The sequence below is a fragment of the Pteropus medius genome, unplaced genomic scaffold, assembly GCF_902729225.1.
Source record: "Pteropus medius unplaced genomic scaffold, Ma_sr-lr_union100, whole genome shotgun sequence".
Lineage (NCBI taxonomy): Eukaryota > Metazoa > Chordata > Mammalia > Chiroptera > Pteropodidae > Pteropus > Pteropus medius.
Genome location: NW_024354499.1, coordinates 3,979,988 through 3,996,688, shown reverse-complemented (window position 1 = coordinate 3,996,688; position 16,701 = coordinate 3,979,988). Strand labels below are relative to the sequence as shown.

General features: G+C 46.4%; 1 protein-coding gene across 1 annotated transcript in view; it reads right to left on the bottom strand.

Annotated features, from left to right (window-relative positions):
- The window catches only part of DYSF (dysferlin), a 187,089-nt gene that overhangs the window by 43,930 nt on the left and 126,458 nt on the right, over window positions 1-16,701 (bottom strand). The window contains exons 39-43 of the mRNA XM_039852517.1: window positions 13,649-13,750; window positions 13,371-13,532; window positions 12,097-12,262; window positions 11,483-11,559; window positions 5,200-5,259 (exon numbers count right to left, since the gene is read on the bottom strand). Of these exons, the coding sequence (XP_039708451.1) occupies window positions 5,200-5,259; window positions 11,483-11,559; window positions 12,097-12,262; window positions 13,371-13,532; window positions 13,649-13,750 (567 nt within the window). The remainder of the gene's footprint in view (window positions 1-5,199; window positions 5,260-11,482; window positions 11,560-12,096; window positions 12,263-13,370; window positions 13,533-13,648; window positions 13,751-16,701) is intronic.

The following is a 16,701-nucleotide window of genomic DNA, read 5'->3' as shown; positions in this document are numbered from 1 at the left end:
AGTCCATCTATTTGTGGTTCACAGGAGAGACACCTAAAACGTAAAGTCACAGAAAAGTTGAAAGTGAAAAGATAGAAAAAGTTACCTAAGAAAATACTAACTAAAAGAAATCTGGTATAGCCATATTAACATGAGACAAAACTTAAATTGAGGAGAAAGTTTTCTGAAAAAGTAGGAAGTTATTATAAAAAATGTGTCAATAATTTTAGGAAGAAATGGATAAACTCCTATAAAATGTAAATCATTAAGAGTGACTCACATGGAAAAGAAAATGTCAAAGGTTCTATAAATATTTTTTAAAATATCCTCAAGAAGAATACTAAGTCTAGACAGATTTACAAGTGAATCTACCAAATGTTCAGGCAACAGATAATGTCAATCTTTTGTCATTCTTTCAGAGACTAGAAAAAGAGCAAATATGCCCCGAGTATTTTTAAGATTAGTATTATCTAAATACCAAAACCTTAAAAGAACAGTATAAGGTAAAGAAACTTCAGACCATTATCACTCATAAAAATTGATGCAAAAAAAATTCCTAAACTAAATATCTGTATACTGAATCCAGCAATGATTAATAATAAGAAGATAATGTATCATAATCAAGATAAATTGCTTCAGAAATGCAAAGTTGTTTCAGCATTTAAAAAAATCTATTAATGTAATTCACCACATTAATAGATTAAAGGAGGAAAATCATATAATCACCTCAACACATACATAAAGAACATTTAATAAAATTTAACATCATTCATGATAAAAACTTCTCTAGTAATCGTTCACCTGATAAATTTCATACTCATTGGTGAAAAATAAAATTGTTAACTTTTAAATTAGAAGCAGATAAAAATACTCTCTATTATCGGTTATGTAGAATATTAAACCGAAGGTCCTGGCCAGTAAAATAAGACAAGAAAAAAATAATAATAATAAAGAAAAAGAAATAAAAAGTACACAGAAGAATCAAAACTGTGATTAATCACAAATTATTGATTGACTACACAAAAAACCCAGAATTCTCAAATCAATAGTTAACAAGAGTTTCAGAAAGTTTTTTAATATAACACCAGCATATGAGAATTAATTTAATTTATATATGAGCAAAAAAATAATTAGAAAAAGTACCATAAAAACTCCAAGTAAAAATAACAATAAAGCATAAAGTTGCTAGAACTAAATATAATAAAAGCAATACCAGACTTTTTGGAAAAAAATTACAAAAGTTTGTTGAAAGACATTAAAGAAGACCTAAATAAATGGAGAGATATATCATGTTCATGGTTAAAAGACACTATTACAAAAATGTCAGTTCTCCAATTGATCCAGAAACTCACTGTAACTCAATCACAAATCACAAGTTTTTTTAAAAAAGAAGTTGACAAGCTGATTGTAAAACTTAAGTGGAAAAGCAAAGGACAAGAATGGCACTCCTAAAAATAAACAAAGTGAAATACTATTTTTTACCAGATGTCAAGACTTATTATAAAGTTATCACAAATAAGACAGTGGTTTATTAATACAAGGAAAGACAAATAGACCAGGGGGACGGAATAGAGAGCCCACAAACAGACCCACACTTGAATGGAAACCTGGCATGTGACACAGCTATCATTATAGATCAATGAGAAAAGACGGGTCATTCTATAATGACTTGAATTCATTGGTTATGTGGGAAAACAGAAAAAGAAATCTAATCTCTACCTTGCACTTCACACACACACACACACACACACACACACACATACACACACACCAATAAAAGAGGGAAAAGCAAAACTTTAGAATTTTTAGAAGAAAATGTACAAAATATCTCCTTTTAAAAAATTTTTTAAAACAACAAAGAGAGAGGAAGTGATAGCCCAAGATATCCAAAATATACATAATAGGAATTTCAGAGGGAGAGCTTAAAAATGACTTGAGTCTAGAAATTAAAGAAACTAATTAATAGAATTTTTGAAAAGCTGGTTCTTTGGATAAAAAACAACTATAAAATAGATGAAATGCTATTCAGCCTAATTAAGAAAACTAACACTAATGTACAAAATTAAGAATGAGGATAAAAACAGAACAAATAGTGAAGCATTTTCTTTTATTGTAATAATATGTACTAAGGTAACAGGCAATATCTGGGGACATCTAAGCCACCAAAGTGACTAAAAAAGTAGAAAGTGATCCAAGAATCCCTTCCCCAAAAGATGCTGGGCCTAGTTTTACAAAGGAGTACGGGGTAGACGCATCTTATACATTTATGCAAGATATGTATTCCCGAAAATCTGGTATAAGTCAAAACTCACATAATATAACACCGTTTTCAAGAAAAGATAATGGGTATCCTATTTACCAGCTAAACCATAAATACAATTCACATTGCCAGCACCTTTTAAACTACATAACTATTAATCATTTTTTAACTTAGGTTGATACACATTATTACACATTTTGTAAGCAAGACTATTAAAATGTTTATATCATGTAATTTCCAACTTGCATAATTCAAGTTCATAGAGTAGCACAAGTGTATTTTCAAATCTTAAAGATATAACAATTCTCATGCTGTAGAGACTGTCCAAGAACAAAAAATGAGAGTGTACCACCACAAAAATATTTAATGAAACTACTATAACCCTGATATCAAAACCTAACAAAGACAACATAGAAGTAATCTTTATTAATAGAGATGCAAAAATCCTGAATAAGTAATAGTGAAGCTAACTGCATGATATAGTCTAGAAGTTTTACTTGCAAATTTTTCTTAACCAGGGTTAACAAGTGCTATCCATTCTCTTGACTAACAATCTGACTATGGTCCAGAGCCAGTTGAAAACCTGCAGCTAATTTAGCATGTCCACTGCAGCTCTCAACAGATGAGCTGTATCTTGACCAGGAGTCAGTTGTTTGTTCTCAAAACTGTTTATGCTAGCTGTACTAATATGGTGATTAGATCAATATGTAAATATTACAAAAATATATAAATTTGAATTTAAAAAGAAAGGGCATTTTAGCTCTGAAAACTAATTTAACGCTGTTGGATTTTTTTTTTTAAATGATGAAAGTTAAGGACGAGCAAGATAACAAAAGGTGGGAGGAGGAGATCTTAAACTTTAAAAGGACTCCAAGTAGGTTTTTTGCAGGTGTCATTAAGATCTCATCAAACTTTAATAAATCTAAAGGAAAAATCAGAGGTACGCATTTTGGATGTGGTTTATACTGGAAGGATGAGATGACACTCGAATAGCAGATCCAAATTCAAAGAGGCCTTGGCACATGTCAAATGATTGACAAATGAAGATACATGGACATGGTTAGAAATAAAATCTTTATGGTATGCACGTATGACTTTTAATGAGTCCCTATTTAATCAACTTTTTCAATTAGCCAACCAATCACCTTTCTTGATTGATTGGATAAGAGGACTGCAATTGTAGTAACTACAATACCATGACCAATTCACTGGTTTGGGTTCTCTCCAGGAATGCAGGACAAGTACACATTGTATTAACAGGACAATGGAAAGCAAAATGGTCATCTTGATAAATGTTAAATAGCATTAGACAAAATTAAATTCCCATATCTAATTTTTAAGCTATTAATAAACATAAAAAAAGACACAACATTGACAAAACCAAGAATATCTATCTGAAAATATCAATCCTTATCATAATTAATGAGAAAATGGTAGAGGCCTTCTCATTAAAATCAGTAACTAAATAAGTTCACTCACTAGCATCTCAAGTATCAAATGTTATTTTCGAAAAAGAAATAAGGTATGACTATTAGGGGAAAAGGGACACATTTTTCATTGTTTGAAGAAAATAATCTTACCTACCTGAAAAACCCAACAAATCAGTTAACAACTGTCAGAATGAATAAAGGAGCTTAATAATCTGTTTCAAAGTAAATATATAAAAATATTCTTTTCCTATATTCTAGCAATAACCAGTTAGACGAAGTCCTAAGAAAAAAGACAGTCCACTTAGATAGCAACAAAGGCTATAAAATACCTAAGAATAAATTTAACAAGAAATAGGTTGGATCTGTATAAAGTAAATTAAAAATAACTCCTCTAAAGTACATAAAATAAGACAATAGTAGAAATTAAGAAATTAAATGTCCAACGGTAGAGTAGTAGCTAAACTTTATGGATGTCCATATAATGGAATGACATGCAGCCATATTTTAAAAGAATATAAAGATATGGAAAAACATTCACGATACACTTTTAAGTAAAAGAAAATGCAGATTATAAAAAAAAATACAATATGGTTCCAATTTTGAAAAAAAAAAAAGTATGCACATGTGCCTAAAAGATATATAAAAATGTTGGCATATCATAACCTTAACAGTGCTTATTGTCAACTAGTAGAAATACAGGTGGTTTTAACCTTCTGCCTGACACTTTTTCATGTTTTCTATATTTTCTACAATGAGAAAATCAGAAAAATTTATACAGCTTTCTTTCTCCTAAAAGCCCATAAAATACCCAGTACAGCAATGCTTGCCCTTGGCACCACGAATGGAATGAAATTTCTGACAGGTCCCATCTCTTATACCTCCGCTACAGATCAGGGGCTCCCCTTAGCCCCCAGCTTGGGACTTCATGAGTGCATGCTGAAGGCCAGACATCAAAGTTCTCTTGCTGGAGGGACCCACACCCCATAAAGATAACATGTAGGAAATCAGCACAAGCAAACAGAAGTTGCCCTGCTGGGAACTACAGGAGCTCCATGGGCTCCAGCGGGCCCCTTAGAATCTGCTGGGAACAGCCTGGGTTCCTCCATCATACACACCCTTCATGCCTCTGGGAGGGGCAGAGAAAGTCAACCCGCTATTGCTCACAGAGGCTCCTCAGGTCCCAGGGCCAGCAGTCAGGTTCTGATCTAGAGAATTCTCTGTTTCCATTGGCCCATGCAACCCCAATCACCCCCAAACCCCGTCCTCATACAGGTAAATAAGATTATGGAAAATCCCAGCATGCATCAAGAGATAACTCAGAGATGTCTGTTTCTGAGAATCTTTCCTTAGCTTTCTCCCCACCCCTCCATCATGGCACAGGGCAGGTAGCTATTTTCTGCCGGGGTTCAGGAAATACTTCCTTTCTTCCCCTCCCACTCTCCCCTCCTCTGTTCCCTTCCTTATTCCCTAGCTCCGCCCCCAGCCCCCCAGGGAAATCAAGCAGCCCACAAATAGGTAAACAATACATACATGAGGAGTGGACGGAGATGCCATGTTAGTGGGGGCCGAGCCCGACAGACCATCTGCAAGCTACAAATTAAACAGGCTGGTTAGCAACAGGATTAGAGAAAACACTTCAGGAAAGGCCGGACAGCCCTGAGGAAGTACCGGTCTCTGTCCAGGCACCTCTGCTCTCCCTCCAGGGGTGCTGCAAAAGTTGTGGGAGGAACACGTGCTTAGGAGTTGAACAAGCCTGGCTTCAGGTCCTGGCCCCACTGCTTTCCCAGATGTATGACTTTGGGCAAGCTCTCTGACCTGTCTGAGTCAGCATCCCCATCTGATGAGCACGAAGCCGACCTCACAGGGCAACAGTGATGAGAATACTGATGAGATGAAGGCTGCACACACCTAGCATGGGAGAGACCTGTGGAAGGGGCTCAGCCAATGCCTACATCTTGCCTGCTTTCTCCCTGCCCTCACCGACTCAGTGTCACTCTCATACACCCTCCCTGCCTTTCAAACCTTCAACCTCAGACATACTCCAAGCTCCCCACCATCCCTGGCAGTTTCTTCTAACAGCTGAGCCGCATCAATTCCTGCTTGGGCACAGTTCCTAAGCTAAGGAACTTATCTCCTCAAGGACAAGAACCAGGGCATCATGTGGCTTCTACGAGACCTTGTTTCAGGGGGGCTTTAAGAGTCCTGAAGTCCAACGTGCCTCCCTATACTACAGAAAGTTCTTTGCATCCTTTTCTGGCATCAAATCTTTGCCTGCCATCTTCTGGGACTGTGAATCGATGCTTTATAGTGTGAGTCCCTGGGCTGCAGGACGCAGAGTTTCTTGGGGTCAGGACTAGATGCAAGCGACTTTTCCAGAGGCCATTACAATAGTTCCAGAGATGGGGCTCTGCGTGGGTGGGTACCAGTGCAGGTGAACAAGGCCAAGAGATGCCTTCTAGGCAAGAAGGACTGGCAAGTGCAAAGAAGTAGAGGAACGAAGAAGCACAGCACATCCAAGAGAGAGCGAATGGATCAGGAAGGCAGGTGCTGAGGCAAAAGACAGGGCTGGAGCAGTGGGAGACTGGCTAGACCCAGGGCTCCCAGGGTTAGATCCTCTCTTCCTTTGAGCCTGAGCAGGGGGCTCTGCAGAGTCTGTAGGAGGTCAAGCCCCAGGCCATCCTCCCTTCCTGGACTCCTAGAGCCTGAGGAGAATCGCTCACCGGGGATCAGGAAGGACTCGGGAACACATTGGCGAGGAAGCCTGCTAGGACCTGGAGGGGAGGTGGGAACTACAGACCCATCCTTGTTCCGTGAAGAGGCATCTCTCATGCCTCCTAAACTAGCCCTCAGGGATGGTCAGAGCCAGAGCTGGGCAGGAAGGCAGAAAGGCCATGGATACCTAGACGAGCTGCTGGATGGCTCTGAGGGGCTGGCCACAGGATGGAGGGTATGGTGTGACCCACGGAACAGACCAGGTGAACTCCACGTGAAACTCCCAGCTGCCCAGAGACCAGCCAGCCGGGCAGCAGCTCTGCCCCTCCTGTTCTCATCCTGAACCTCACAGAAGCCTTACTGTTATTTTTAATACAGTTCGTTTTTAGAAAGGTGAGAGGGAAACCGGCAGTTCACCCGAGCAAGAGAAAGAAAAAATAAAGCTAAACATAGTGCTCCAAAGATCTGGTCCAGCTTCCGAAATTACACGTTCCCCTTTGGGAATCAGGCATAATTTGCCGCTCTGGTTCTGGGAGCACGTTCCCACCTTCACGGCGTCCCAGAGACTATAACCAGAGCAGCCGGCTCAAAATTAGCTTGAGCTGGGCGGCCAGGGAGCAGCCAGCCCCAGCACCCCACCCACCCCACCCCGCCGGTGTGGGGAACAGGTCTACTCGCCTTGAGAAGTCTCCTCCATGCTAGCCTCTATTTCCACTGTTACCCGCCTGCCCTCAGCCTTCCCCCGCTGACCATCTCACACACACCAGATTAAGACAATGACAGCACACACACACACAGTTCCACCAAGCCTTTTGCCCAGTCACTCACCTACCAGGAAAGCCTTCCTCTCCCCACGCTGTCCCTACCCCACAGGCCCTTGAGGCCCTCCTCTCGCCCCACTCCTCCGGAGGAGGATTCCTGATTACTTATGCCACACTGACCTCACAGGGCCAAGAGAGTCCAAGATCTTGGTGTCTTTGCTAATAAAGCATTTCGCCGCTTTGATGTCACTCTGAGCATGTCATTTGACATCTGTCACACATCTCTCATCTGTCTCCCAACCAGAGTGAAAACTTCCCCAGTGTTCTTTCTATCCCCTTCAATACACACATATTCCCCTCTGGAAACTTAGAAAGGAGACCCCCTACCCAGGGTGGTCTTCCAGGATGATAGGCCAGAGTCACCCTTGACCAAGTGACTCCAGGAGCATCTAGGGTTTGGAAGGCAGGTGACATGCGGGGTGGCCAGGGGGCACTACCTCTACTTTGAGCTTCAAAGCTCTCTATAGGAACTGGGGGGACGCATGCCCTGTGTTGTTTCTGCACACTATTTCTCTTCCCATCTTCAGAATCAGGACACCAAGAACCACCTTAATGAAAAAGAAGATTAGTAAACAAAGACCCTCAATGTTGTTTTAAAGATAGAAATAGCATCCAATTCAGAGTCAGAGCCAGAATCAGAAACAGGAAGAGAAGCCAGGGCAAGGAAGGCAGGGATAGAGGAGGATGCGTCGGTAGCGGTTCATTCAGATTGCATTCTGGGTTGAAGGCAATGCCTATTTGCTCGTTTCTGTAGTTTCCAAATTTTATATAATGAACGTATATTTATAATCAGAGAAAATGAATGTATCTTTTTTTAAGGCAAAGCACTAGATGGAATGAAACACCTCTCTGCCCCCTTTCTGAGGATATACCAAGGCCTTCAGAAAGTTACAAGTCAAGGCCACACCATCAATAAGACTAGACACACCTTCGGGAGCTTACACAAACACCTGCTCCAAGCCTCTTCCCACCTCTCATGCACACTCATGTGCATATACCACATGCACACACACACACCTTACCCCCACCCCAGGCTACAGGTCTAAAATCTATACAAAGGACAGTCGTACAGATCAAGAATAAACTGTAGGGTTAATATTCATGAGCCTACCTCATCCTATCCCTCATCACCATGGAGAAGAGTTCAAAAGGTCAGGTACCCACCCATGAGGGACGTTCCTCACCCCGAGATGGGTGCTGACCTACGAGCCCTGGAAGGCCGAGTGGACAGATAGATCTGCCTTATGTATATGTTTCAAATCATCCCTAGAATTGGTCATTCTTGACAGAAACTAAACATTTTTAGGAACCTGAGGAACATTCTGCTGTGAGTGTCAGCCCAATGACCCAAGCAACAGCAAAGTCTGAGGTGACCTTTTCTGACATGTGGCAGATTCCTCCCAGGAACTGGGCAGATGATGGTAAAAAGGTTCAACAGCAGAGACGGTGCAACCGAGGAAGGAGATGGGAGGCGCCAAGACGAGCCCGACCTGGCAAGAGTGTATCTGAAGCTGGGGAGGAACCTTCAGCTGGATTCACAGCCAGGACCCGGTGAGAACGGCAGTGGGGACTGTATCTCCATGAGAAGGAGACAGCCTGCTGAGAAACACCCCGGTGGAACAAACAAGAGCCAGGCAAAATCCAGATTCTGCCGGACTTCTCGTCCCACCATCCCCAGAGGCCAGGGCCCTCCAGTCTGTCTGCACTGACGGAGTGGAGAGGGGACGAGAGCCCAGCCAGAATGACCTGGCAAACCATTTGGAACTGGAACCCACTGCCTTCTCGATTGGCCTCAGAATGCCTGGTCCTCCAAAGTGACAGGGAATGTGCAGGAAAGATGGAGTGAGTAAAAGATTTTCTGGACCCGCCAAATCAGACCAAAGAATCTCAGAGAAAAACACAATACAAAATCCATTTTCCTCAAAGCCCCTATCAGACCCCAACAAGGCAGGGCTTCCTGGAGACCAGGACTAGTCTCCCTACTGGTCTCTGACTCCCTGAGAATAGAGTTATGTCTCCTCCATCAGACAGGGAGCTCAATGAGGGCAAGGTCCAAGCCTCCTCCAACAGAGCAGGTGGATCTCATGTCCTCTTTCCCGCCCCCACCTCTGAGGTCCTGTGAGCTTGTCTCCATGTGAGCGCACATCCAGGAGCCCAGATTCCAGCTCCTCACCCTCTGCCTGGCCAGCGGCTCTAGCCAGAGTGGCTGCGTGCTCCCACAAAAAGCACAGACCCTGATCTGGCTCGCACCCCAACCCCGGTTCACGCATGTCAACACCAGGAGGATATCCAGACTGGGCCTCCTCACCGTCTGCCTCTGGCTGTGCTCATAGCCAGCAAGACCCAAAATAGTCCCTTCCTCTCTGAGTCTGTAGACATTTGGAGGGCGGCACACACAGAACGGAAGTCCTGCTGGGCAAGCCCCACAATTCCCTACACAGACTCAGACAGCCCACTGAGGGGGTTGGAAATAGGAGCCGGAATCGGGCAAACTGGATTTGGGGCCTAATAATCTTCCTAATTCAGCTACAAACACCCACCCAGGCCAGAAGGCACTAGCACTGAGTATAGCTACATCCTGTGTAGGGCCCTTTGAAATTTCCACTTGAGTTTCCCCAGTCAAGAGAAGCTTCTTCTTAGACTACTTACAAAGAGTAGGCATGTCATCCATCCATCCATCTGTCCATCTGAACCCAACCACACATCCATTGACCCAGGCAGATTTCACTGAACTCCTCCTTCTAAGTTAGGCCCTGTGCTGGGCATTAGGGACACAGAAGAATGTACCCAGTCAGTGCTGCCGTGAGCCTAGTCTAAAGAAGATACTGCCATTTACAGAGACAAGCAGACCTAAGGCAAGTGCAATAACCAAGATATAGACAGAACTTACAGGAAAAAAGGAAGAGCCAGGGAAGATCCCTGGAAGCAAGTGACACAACCAAGTTTAGTCTTAAAAAATGACCAGGAGTTGCCAGAGGTGGAGCAGAGCCCTGGAGAGCCACAGACGTGGGAGAAATGGAGAGTATGAGATTTCTAAGTACTCTTAGCATCAATGACACTGTAGAAAAGCCCTCTTGTTCTGACAGCAGTGAGGCCCAAGGCTGAATACCAGAGACATTCCCTTGGAAGTGGCAGAAAGATGAAAGAGATGAGTGAGAAAGCAGCAGAAATTAGCCCTAAATGTCAGAGAAACCCCTGTAAACACATCTCCAGCGGCAGTTTTGAGGATCCTGAGCCTGACTTCCAAGTTTATTGTGCTCTCAAGGCTGATTTTGATTGATGATATAAAGAAAACAAAACCCTGTTTATTCACCCGAGGATGCCACGCCATCCTTGGGTGAATAAACAGGCTGTGGGCCTGAGGACACAAGCACTGTCTACATCAGCTAGGAGGCCCTGCCTCCAGACAGCATCGAAGCTCTGGGAGCCCCCGGTGCCAGAGGTGTGACCAGCATCATGCGAAGCTGAGAATAAGGTGACAACCTAGAACAGATGGCCAATGAAAGGCTGATGCTCACCATGAGGCCTTTCCCATCTCCCCTGCAGGAAGGACTGGGTGGCCTCAGTCTTACAGGACCCAGAGCCACTCAGGCCCAGGGTGAGGAGAGCCTCCTTCAGTAAGAGATGCCACAGACCTCCTGTCATGCTGTTTGGCATGGGCGTCTGGGTCACCAGCTGGCCCTAGGTTGCTGACTATATAGTAAAGGGACGCCTCTTACCTACCACAGGGCTGGAAACATTTTCCTACAGGTAGAGAAACTATTGAGAGGGATTATTGGCTTGGACATGAATCCCTCCTTTTGAGCTGCCTCCAAGCGCCACCAAGCACAAGTCTAGAGGGTCCTGGCTCAGGTAAGGTGATGAGACTGGAGCACCCCAGAGAGTACCCAGTCACTCCCTCCCTGTCTGCCCTGTCTCTCATTTGCTCCCCCACCCTGATTTCCTGCATGGTCTCCAGGCAAGAGCTTCAACATGGCCCTCGAGGTAGAGGGGCCATTTTTCTCATATGCTTTGGAAAAAGGATTGCGTCTTGCTCCAAAGACTACACACAGCCTCCACACAACCCTCCACCCGACTCCTGACCAGACTGAAAGCTCCATCTAGGTCCCTCTGTCTGTACAATGCCCAGCCACCAGGGTACAGAGGGAGGTATCTTGTAGATGCCACGTGACAAAGAAGGGAGAGGAGGTAGAGTGGGAGAGATGAGCGGGGAGTGAGCAATCAAGGCCGGCTCTTGGCAGGAACCAGTGTCTCTACCTCGGGACCCAGCACCATCCTACCTGGATGGGGATGAGGGGCTCCTTGTCGTCGATGTCGATGAGTACATCCTCCCCAGGACTGAGTAAGCTCACATCATCTGTAGGAGAGAGCGGTGTCCAGGTCTGAGAGGGGGCTCCCTCCAGGGGTTCCCCCCAGCAACGAGACTCAGCCAGGTACTATGAGACAGAACCTCTCAGTCTCCCTACACTTCTCGATCTCTGTCTTTCTTTTCCTCCCACCCAATCCTTCCCTCACCTGTCTTTATTTCTACCATCTCCCTTCACATTCCCTATCTCCTCAATTCTCTCTGTTCCTCTCCGGCCCTTCTCTCCTCCCTCCTTATCCCACTGAATCCTTGAATCTCTCTCCCTCAACTCTTCCCACTACCTCCCACTTCAGCCCTCACCTCTCAGCCCCGCAAAGGCACACGTACCAGCTCCTGGCGTGCCCACCCCAGAGCCAGGTGATGCCCTGAGAAAGGTGAAATCCACACCCTTCTGGTCTGCTGAGCAGAAACCACCTATCATTCAGGTCTCAGCAAAAGTAGGGCTTCAAGACACCTCTCGGTGGGAAGTCCCACTTGCCCTGCACCCCCTCTGTCCCAGCCCTCCCCATCAATAACTCCTCCCCCTACCTGGGCCACCTTGTGGGGATGGACTCTCCTCTGAGTAGGGGTCACACAGGAAGCTCTCCAGGGAGCGGATGGTGCACTGGCCCACCACAGGCCGACGACCAAACTGGCGGTTATCAATGACCTTGACCACAATGGGGGGGCAGTAGAGTTCCTCCCTGGGCAGCATCTGGACAGAGGTAGAGGGAAGCTCTGAGCAGTGGCCTGAACCCATCTCTGGGAGGTCTCAGAGGAGCGGGGAGGGCTTCTTCACAGGACAAGCCCAAAGCGAGAGAATGACTATAAACCCACAGATAACCCCCAGGGGCCGTAACTTCAAGGTGGTGGTTGACTGAGCCCAGGAGCCGGCCAGGGGAGTGGAAGCCACACGCGTTTCCTCCTGCCTCTTGAATGCTGTACTCAGAGGATGGCTTCTCCGACACACACTCTCCACCCCAGCTTTACCTTCCAAACACATCCAGTTCAGCCCGAAGTGAAAGCAAGTCTCCTTTCCCTGAACCCTCACTCGCTGGGAGGGGAAGAGGAGAGAAGTTGGCCCGGGACTCAACATTTCTTGCAGACAGTCCCCCCCAAGTGGATACTTGAGAGTTGGCTTACAGACCCAGATTCTTCTCCCCACCCTCCCACCCCCCAGCCCCAAAAGCACTTTGAACACAACTTGAAATAATTTATATGCTCTCCTTCGGTGGCGGGTTTGGCTCAGCCAAGAGGAGGCTCCTGTTGACAGCCACTGGGCCTGGAATTTCTATAGTGCTTTCATCTTGCAAACCATGTTCCTCTCCTCAGACTTGCCTTACTCTGGCCACTTGGCCCAGGCAGCCCCGGGAGCTGGAGAGGACTGAGGCCCTGAAGGCCTTGGGGGTGAGCCCCTCCGTAGGAGCCCAGGTGGGGAGGCCCAGGTCAGGGAAGGTTTGGAGGGATCATGGAAAGTCACAGCCCTGGCAGGCCCCTGAGGAGAGCTTCGGGAGATTGAGCCCTGCCCTGAAAGGGAAAACAGCCATGGGTATAGGTCCTTGGGACTTCTGCAGACTTGGGATCTGGGTAGGAGGGAGCAAGCTGGCCCCACCTGTGCTGCTCGCATGCTTTAGTTCTTCCAGTGACGTGAGTATGAGCATTTCCTTCCCATTTTCACAGCCAAGTGAGGTGGGAGAAATGCTGTGACCCACACAGGATCCCACAGGGCGTAGGAGCAGACCCTCAGGCTGCTTGGGGTTGTAAGGAAAGTCTAGCCTAGCCACCGGGACGCTGGAAGGGGACAGCAGGGAGGTCAGGCTCACCACTTCCATGAAGAGAGTGCAAATGTCAAAGTTGGGGTTCTTCCGGAGGTTCCTAATGACACAGGACTGCACTGTCTGGCCTCCACACTCCACCACGAGGCTTGGGGAGGTGACACTGGCCAGCTGGTAACTCTTCATGTTCCGCAGACCCCATGCCAGGATCTGGGGACACAAAGTAAAGAAAGTGGCTAGAATGGCCCCAGAGCCCAGGAAAGTCTGGGCCAAAAAGGAGAAGGACCAGGCTGCCCTCCACCCCTGCACCCTAGGGTCAAGCTCACCTCGATGGCAGTACGCTGGAGAACTGGCTTGATGTTCTGGGGAACTATGTAGATGTTGGCTTCCCTTTGGGGTGGTGGATAGGGCAGGTCTGTATCCTCTGACTACAGAGCACGGCAGATAGAATAGAGACAAAGGCGGAAGGGAGACCGAGGCAGAGAGACAAGAAAGGAGGACAGACAGGACGGAAAGAAGGACGCGCATGAAGAGAGACAAAAACAGAGACAAGGACACACAGGTGGGAAAATGGGCAGGCAGAAAGGAGAGCGCTGAGTCAGTTTTCCCAGGAACCACCTTCTCCACGATCACAAATTGAGCACCTTGGCCCAGGGTTCAGATCTCAGATCATCCTGTTTCAAATGAACCCCAGGTCACCCGTCCTCCCACAAGGCGGGCTCTGATGCACCAATGAGCTGCTCAGGGTCACCCCATCTCCAACGCACACGAACGTGTGCACAGGCACGCATGGCCCACTCTACCCTGACACATCCACGTCAGCCCTTCTCAGCCCCAGAAAGGACCACGTGCCCTGTCACAGGCCTAGTTTTCCTGCCTCCTGGCTCAGACCCTCCCAACTGACCATCCCCCCTGGTATTCTATCTCTACTCTCCACACCCTCACCCAGACACCTGTCGGCCCCAAACGCCCACCTCTCACACCTGTCCACCATGAGGACAGAGCACTTGTGCTGGGAGCCAGAAAGAGTATTTAGCAGTAGAAGAAAGGGATATAAATGCCCATCAACTACTGGCACCAAAGTGCACTGCTGGGGAAGCTCCTTCACCACCACACACCGGAGATGAGTACAGCATGTGTCAACTCTGGCCTACTAAGGGTTTGCCAAAAAGACATGGGCAGGAATCCTCAGCGGTCACAGAGAATTACCTGGGGAAGCAGGTGGAGCAAGGGAAGCAGGTACTGCCGTGGGCGAGGCAACTACCACGTCTCACAGTGGCTGGAACACAAGCTCTGGGTATGAATCCTGGCTCCACCACTTATCGAGTTAAGTAAGTTATTCTACCTCTCTATGGCTCAATTTTTTCATCTACAAAATGGTTTTAAAAGTTCTCAACCTCTAAAGGTTAGTGTGAGACTTGAAGAAGGTAATACAAGATTTAGAAGAGTGCCCGATTCACATGAACTCTCAATAGTAGGATTACTAGCCCACATGGTACCTTTGTGACAATTAGAGAAAGATGTCCCTTTCTTAAAGCTCTTTACTTCCATGTCAGAAAATCATCATATTTTGCTAGTTCATTAGAACGAGACCCTTTACTGCCACCTACTGGAAAATTGTTATAATAAATACAAATATGTGATGTCTACACTAGAAATTGCACCCCATTAGACGGAGTGCTCTTGTGCAGTGCACAACCTGCATGTCCATACATGCAGGCCCAAACCCTCAGGAAATGTTAACTATAATTAAAATGGTAATGCTAGACACTTTAGAGAATTTGCCTCATGTGATCTCATTTAATAAACAATGGAATCATTAGATTCATTCTCCAAGTGACTTGCTCTGGGTTCTTTCTTAAAGGATGGTGTATCCATCTTCAGATGCTCTGACGTAGAGGGTGGGAGCAGCTGGAGCAGAGAAACATACCAGCTTCCTCCCACCTCATCATGTCACAGCCAATCCCAGCTGTCAGTCCTACCCAGTGACACGCTGATGATGCTATGCTTCCCTGACCTGTAGTGGTAAGAAGCTCTTTTCTAGACTCAGGCCAGACTTTGGTTCTAGTTCCGGCCCTGTCACTTCCTAGCTGTTTGACTTTGGGCAAATTACTCAATTTCTGTAACTCATGCCCTCATATGAAGATCCAGGGTTACAATACCCTTACAGAGCTACTCTGAGAAGTCAATGAGAGAACAAATATAAAGAATGTCTGGCCCATAGGGGGTGCTTAATAAACAATAGTGACCATAACGATTGCTGTATTGCTGTCAGTGCCATTGTTTTTACCATTAGCATTGTTGTTGATCTCCCAGGGTGACTCGAAGAGAGCCAAGCCACCAAAAGCATCTCTCAGTACAACACTGACTTCATAACTAGCCTACAACACCAGGGCACAAAGTGAAGGAATTCATTGTATTCTTCCAGATCCACAATGCGGGTGACGAGATATAGGAAGCACCTACATTTTTGGACTGGCTGAGAGACAGATGCCATCAGGAGGCAAGGCAATGTGCAGGCTGCCACAGGGCACCACTCCAGGGGCTGCCGTGCTCACCACAGTCCACATGAATGGTGCCCCTGGAGGTTGGAGGCAGGGCCTGGACAGCCACCATATGGCCTGGCTGCTATGGGGACACCTGGCTTGGTGCCCACCCTTGGCACTCCAAGGCCACCAGCTGCTGCAGCTGCACATCAAGGGCTGCCTCTTTAAAGGAAGGGTGAAGCCTAAAGACCTGCTCGTGACCTGTTTGTGGCCTGCTCAAGGCTGATGCCCAGTCCAATGTGGGCCCAGGACCCAAAGCCCAAAATGCAAAGAGGCAAAAAGAAGGGAACCACCCCAAGATTCCCTGGGTGGAGAAGCAGAAGGATAAGCCCTTCTCACATGGTTGCAACATTCTCCTGAAATCACCCAGGAAAACTCATTCATGTTCTTCCCCCCAGAACATTCCTCTCCATGCCCCCGAACTCTGGGTCGTATCCCTTTGATCCCATTTTATCCCTCATTGCCATGTTCCATCTTTCCTTCCGGCTTCCTTGACTTCTCAGTTGATGACGTTCCTCTCTATATGCTGAGGGCCGGGCTCCCCATTTTCAGGAACCTGTTTACGGAGGAGGACGGGGAACAAGAACCTTGAGAAGGACAGACTCCAGTACCGTTTGGAGGAGGCCCTGGAGGAAGAAGGCAGGTGCACACAGCTGTAGAGCGCCACACCCAGAGAAGGCAGCAGGGAGAGACAAGCAGAGATAGTGGTTAGAGGTGCATCCACAGAGCAGCATTCTTGGCATGAGGCCACCATTGTCATCCTAAGGCCATCTCCGTCCACCTCACTGCCCCCAGGGGTCCCAGGACATCCTTGCTCCCTGTCATTAGTTGCC